This window comes from Rosa chinensis, chromosome 1 (assembly GCF_002994745.2).
Source record: "Rosa chinensis cultivar Old Blush chromosome 1, RchiOBHm-V2, whole genome shotgun sequence".
In the NCBI taxonomy this organism is placed as follows: domain Eukaryota; kingdom Viridiplantae; phylum Streptophyta; class Magnoliopsida; order Rosales; family Rosaceae; genus Rosa; species Rosa chinensis.
Genome location: NC_037088.1, coordinates 51,646,313 through 51,652,747, shown reverse-complemented (window position 1 = coordinate 51,652,747; position 6,435 = coordinate 51,646,313). Strand labels below are relative to the sequence as shown.

The following is a 6,435-nucleotide window of genomic DNA, read 5'->3' as shown; positions in this document are numbered from 1 at the left end:
TATTGTTGTTGTTTTAATGATGGTTTAATTGATTGTCGAATGTAACTAGATTTTTATATGTAAGATGAGATCTTGTACTTAAAATGCGAATGTGCGTTCATTAGAATATGCTGATCTCAAAAGATTTAGATAACCGACCAACACTATATATGCATTCATTAGAATATGCTGGTCGGTGAGTGTTATCTTGTATTGACAACACCATTACTTGTGACTAGCAATTTAGGTGAGAGTTAAACCATAATTAATAACATGTCTCGTAATCATTGATCACGTAAGGTATATACTAATTGCTAATTTGTTTTTATAAAACAAATTTAAAAATTAAAAATTTTAAGGAAATTAAACAAAAAGAAAAAAATTTGAAGGCAGCAAAATATCACTGACGGTTTCAAACGTGGGTTTTCTTTCCTTATTTTTTGTTTGTAATTTCTTGAAAAGAAAATACTGATTTTGTTTATTTACTATTTTAACCTTATAATATCATTTTAATTTTTAAACAATTCAATCAATAAAGGGTAATTTAACCATCATTCCTAACAATTTGTTTTATATAATAGACAACAGAATCACTGTGAGAGGAATGTGGGGTTGGATCCTCTGTCTGATAAACCTTTTCTTTTCCTTTTCCATTCATGAAAGGCTTTTCATTACCGAAATGGGCATATATACAAATAGACAAGTGTTACTCGATAAAACGAACTCATCTCAAAAGCTCTAAACCGTTACATAACCGATCAACAATATATATCATGTTTGATAGGAGAATATTATGTTGTATTGACAACTCTATTACGTACTCGTGGTGTAACTTACATTTTAGACGTGTTAAACCGTAACGAGTCTCGTAATTATCGATCATGTAAAATGCTACGGGAGACCGGGTTCAAATTCCCAAATGGGCATGTACAAAGTTACAAACAGTAAGGGGCACCAGTGTGAGGATTTTTATTTCGAGAATGACAAAAAAAATGGCCACCACAGGTCCACAGCTGACACACCACTATACCTCGCAGTCAGGTCTGAGCTTTGGAGACGAATTATCGAATGAGGCACATGGATCATGTACTAGGGAGACAAAACATGGTGTCATTTTTTCAATGATGTGATAAGTGACAAACTTTCCAGTATACGATCACGTACGTACGTCTGGCTTTGTCTCTTATATATTGTGGCCCGAAAAAGTGAGAAAATTTGTCAAATTAAGTTGGTGGTGCCGTGGTGGTAGGGTTTGTTAGGAAGGTGCAAAGCAGCTCTCTCTTGGGCTCTTTTTAGCTAGCTGTAAAAGTTAAAGGTTAAAGTTGTTTGAAGTTTTGAACACTAACCCCGTAGCAAACGTAAAGGTTAAAATTATGAAGGAATGGAGGACATACCAACATGGCCTGTCACCACTATCTCTATGATGATAATGACACTACCCATGATGAAAGAATAAAGAATTCTCCGTTGGAAAATTTTGTTTCTAAAAATGGGTTGGTTTTGATGCCTGACTAGCTAGTGGTGCATCGCAAATAGGTTCATGGATACAATGATCGTCGATCATAAACGCATGTGATGGTGGATCTATAAATCCTTCTTTTGTTATTGTGACATGAAGTTTCTTAACAATAAATTATATTTGTCAAAATATTTTTTTAAGACATTTCAACAAACATGTTTTATGAAAAATGAAGTAAAAAATGACTACTTAGCTTTTAATTAACAAAATATAAGAACGTCTTATTTTAGATATACGCGACGTTATAATGTTAAGTTATTTTATACATAATACAGATGCATGATCGTGTATTTGTGATTATTACTTAAAGAGTTATAGATATCTTCAAATTTATCACACGTGTACGACTGTTGATGAACGGTTGTTTACACACGTATGGACGACTATCTTAAGGATTTGTTGGTAGTAGTTTCATATACATGTCATGCATTTTGATTTAAAAGTCAAGAAAGAATGTCTAAGATTGAAATTAGGAGCGATCGACAATGGATCAATTTATATGGTGTCGAATTCGACTCCGGCCAACACTTGGGACTAGATCGAATGTGCACGCACATGTCTTACTGCCTTAGTTTTGTTTCATCACTATATATCATCATGGTCCATGGACGATGTTTGAGATTTGGAAACAATGGTGAATTTTCTATATATGTGGAGACCAGATGATAATTAGTCTCTGTGATATTGCTTATCGAATAAACTAATTACTTGGAATTGAGAAAGAGAGGAAGGAAGGAACCTACATCCCTTATATCCTGTGTCCCCAAATACATGTGCCATGGTCCTCCATGTGCAAAGCTAGAAGAGCTTGATCCGATCTTACATATAAGAGTCAACGAAGTAGGCTTCTGCAGCCAAAATAACCTCTGCATGCATTCATACTTTCATAGTTTCATACTCACTAACACTAATCGATGGAAATTGGGAGGTATATGTAAATTATGAACCATCTATATTTTTAAGTTTTTTTAAATTACAATGTTCACTGTAAACATTGGTCACAATTTTAACTCCTTATTTATTTCTAAAAACATATTTATTATTTTTATTTATTATCTAATTTAGCATGTGCACCAAATTTATATTAATTCTTCAAACCCTAAACACACCTTTATTGGTTTGGACATAATTTTTCTCGTCTTTTGCTGAAACTAACTTGGAATAGAAAGGGTAAGGAGGTTCAGATTTATAAAATAATATGGGATTATTCACACAATGCTGTAGATCTCAAACTTCCAATATACGAACCCATGTCTTTGTTGTGGCCTGAAAAAGAGTGAAAATTAGCACGTACCACTTCGACATTACCCTTGATGAAGCAATTCTCTGTTGGAAAATTTGTCTTTCTAGAAATTGGTCGATGTAGTGAGGCATCATCAAGTCATGGGCTACCAATCTGAAGAAAATGAGACAGAAATTTGTGAAGAGTTTTCTTATATATTACTTCATAAAAGAGACAAAATACAGGGATACACTATATAGGCATTAGGAAACAAACTTCACTAACCTTTTTAACAACTCTAATAGCTAAACCCATAACTATGTTTTAACAACTCTTTCTTAACAACTAAGTTAAGGTATGAACATTAGAAGATAATGCACAAATCAGTAAACCATACTGGCCATACTGCCAATACTCCCCCTCAAGCTGGATCAAGGGGATTCAGTGATCCAACCTTGCCCAAAATTCTGTGAAAATGATCAGTAGGAAGAGACTTAATGAAAATATTAGCCAACTGATCATAGCTTCGAGTGTAGTGAGTCTTAATTAGCTTGGACTGAACTTGAGCTCGATGTAGTGACAATCGACTTTTATGTGTTTGGTTCTTTCTTGAAAAACTGGATTAGAAGTAATGTGCATTGCAGCTTGATAGTCACAGAAAAGCGACATTGGTTGACAACTCAGATACCACAAATCAGAAAGAAGACCTTTCAACCAAATAAGCTCACAAGCAGTGGAGGCCATAGCTCTATATTCAGCCTTTGCACTAGAGCGAGTAACAACAGTTTGCTTCTTGTTCTTCCAAGTAACTAAGTTACCACCAACAAATGTGCAGAATCCAGTGGTGGATTTTCGATCAAGAGAAATTCCTGCCCAATTAGCATCAGTGTGTCCCATTATGTAAGTGTTTCCATTGTTTTTCATCAAAATGACTCTACCAGCTGAGCCTTTGAGATAACGAAGAATACTCTTTACAATGTGAAGATGAGCTAAAGTTGAAGCATGCATGAATTGATTGACAATGCTTACAGCATAAGCAATGTCAGGTCGAGTAATTGTGAGATAAATAAGCTTACCAACTAATCGTTGATACGCACTTAGATTGACAAGAGGTTCACTCAATACATCAAGTTGCAGCTTGCTGCCAAGGGGAATGCGAGCTGGTTTACAATCCTACAGATCAGTATCTTGTAAGAGATCAAGGACATATTTTCTTTGGTAATTTAGAAAGAGACCTTTATGAGAAATGGCCACTTCTATACCAAGAAAATATTTAAGACTTCCCAAATCTTTGATGGCAAACCTGCTTCGAAGAGATTGTTTGAGAGATTGAATCTCTTTAAAATTGTAACCTGTTCCTATCAAATCATCAACATAGATAAGCACCACAAGCTTACTGGTTGAACCAACCTGAACAAACAAAGAAAAATCTGCATTGCTTTTGTGAAAACCAACTTCCTCAAGTAAGAACTGAGCTTGGCATACCAAGCACGAGGAGATTGCTTTAAGCCATAAATAGACTTGTGAAGCTTGCATACTATTTCATGATCATGAGATTAAGGATGACCTGGGGGCAACTTCATATAAACCTCTTCTTCAAGATCACCATGTAAAAACACATTTTTTTTTTTTTACATCCATTTGAGATAGAGGCCAAGGATGATTGAAAACTCTCACTGTACTCATTTTAGCAACAGGAGCAAAAGTCTCCTTGTAGTCTACTCCATATGTTTGAGTAAAACCATGAGCTATTAAAGGGCAACTCCAACCATAGGCACCATTTGGGGGTGCTATTCTCATTTTAGCACCCCCTTGTTGCACTATTCATATAGGACTCAATTCTCATCTCCAACCATTAGACCTATAAGGGAGTGTTATTTTCACTATTCTTGACTAAAATATAATATAAGTATAATTTTGATGAATATTATATTAAAAATATGTTAATTTAATGAAATAAGGTAAAAAAAATCATTTAACATTTTATCATAATATTTAAAAATTATTCTTATTATTTATGAATTTAAAAAAAGATTTTTAATTTTTTTTTTGTCGGCATATACAACAAAAGTGTTGGCACATACGAGTAAGAATCTAACTATTTAGATCATAATTTTTAAAAATTATTCTTATTATTTAATGAATTTAAAAAAGGTTTTGAATATTTTTTTTTTTTCGGCATATACGACAAAAGTGTCGGCACATACGACAGAGAATCTAACTATTTAGAAGATATTTTGATGTTTTGTGTCGGCATATATGCCAAACATACGAATTTCGATATGATATCAGCGCCACGTGTCAAACTGTAATTGGTTGTCCTAATTACGGTCGAGTCTTCGTCCGCCACGTGTCATACATTATTTAATAAAATAAACTCAAACCGTCCATAAATATGGGGTCATTATCATCCTCATCTCTCACAAATTCACAAACACTTCTCATATCCAAATCATACAAATCTTTCTTTCTTTTCCATTTTGATTTTGTCAAACCATTTCTGCAATGAATCGTTTGACGAAATGGTTGCAGAAAGATCAAGAAGAGGCCGTCACGAGCCTTGATGATGTCTGCTGCTGCCTTGCAAATCCAAACTCTGGAAGATGAGGATTCACAATGGGGTGGTTCTTTAGAAGGTCGTACCTATAAGGCCAGGGATCGAGAGCTGATGGATCTTCGACTCAAAGCTCAATACTTCACGGATCCGTGCAGGTATGAACCAAACATATTTTGCAGGCGATATAGAATGCAACCTTGGGTCTTTGACAAGATGATGCGCGATGTGGCCAACTACGACCCATATTTTGTTCAAACAAGAGATGCTTGTGGGAGACTCAGCTTATCCACTAAACAAAAGCTGACATGCGCCATGAGAATGCTCGCGTATGGCATCACAGTTGATTTCTGTGATGATTACCTAGATATTACGAAGACCACTGCCATTGAGATTTTTGAGCACTTCACAAAAGCAATCTGGAATGTGTACCATGAGACTTACCTCCGCCGACCAACACCGGCAGATTTGCGACGGCTGCTTGACAAAGCTGCAGAACGGGGATTCCCGGGGATGATCGGTTGACTTGATTATATGCATTGGCAGTGGAAAATTGTCCCACCGGATGGGCAGGGCAGTATACTGGCTACAAGGGGAAACCCACAATCATCTTAGAGGCGGTGGCCTCCTACGATACTTGGATTTGGCATGCCTTCTTCAGACTTCCAGGTTCCCTGAATGATATTAACGTCCTTGGATGTTCACCTTCATTCAATGACGTATGCACCGGTGAAACCCCTGAAGTGAACTATCAGGTACATAATAGGCATTATCGTCAATGTTATTACCTAGTTGATGACATATACCCTAAGTGGGGGTCATTTGTACAAGCAATCCGAAACCTGAGGTCGCCGCAGACACAACATTTCACAAGGATGCAGGAAGCATACAGAAAAGACGTGGAGAGAGCGTTTGGTATTCTCCAAGCTCGTTGGGCAATCATAAGAGGACCAGCTCGTGGGTGGAGTAAGGAGAACCTTCAATACATCATGATGACGTGCATTATCTTGCACAATATGATTGTTGAAGATGAGCATGATGAAGATGCAGCGTAGCCATTTGATCCGGATGATATCCCAACCAGACCAAGGAAAGCAGAGATATATAAGAGACCAGTAATGGACACCGATGTTGATCGCAATCCGCAACAACTAAATCAAT

The 6,435-nt window shown here is 36.2% G+C and overlaps 2 protein-coding genes across 2 annotated transcripts; one reads left to right on the top strand and one right to left on the bottom strand.

The window, feature by feature from the left end:
* Positions 1-3,266: 3,266 nt before the first annotated feature.
* Positions 3,267-4,256, bottom strand: LOC112169329 (uncharacterized mitochondrial protein AtMg00810-like). The gene is made up of 2 exons (XM_024306347.1): positions 4,131-4,256; positions 3,267-3,893 (listed from the first exon to the last, which is right to left on the bottom strand). Exons 1-2 carry the CDS (start codon positions 4,254-4,256, stop codon positions 3,267-3,269), a joined length of 753 nt encoding a protein of 250 aa, XP_024162115.1.
* A 1,030-nt stretch (positions 4,257-5,286) lies between these two features.
* Positions 5,287-5,799, top strand: LOC112169321. Its single transcript, XM_024306339.1, has one exon. It carries the CDS (start codon positions 5,287-5,289, stop codon positions 5,797-5,799), a length of 513 nt encoding a protein of 170 aa, XP_024162107.1.
* Positions 5,800-6,435: the final 636 nt, after the last annotated feature.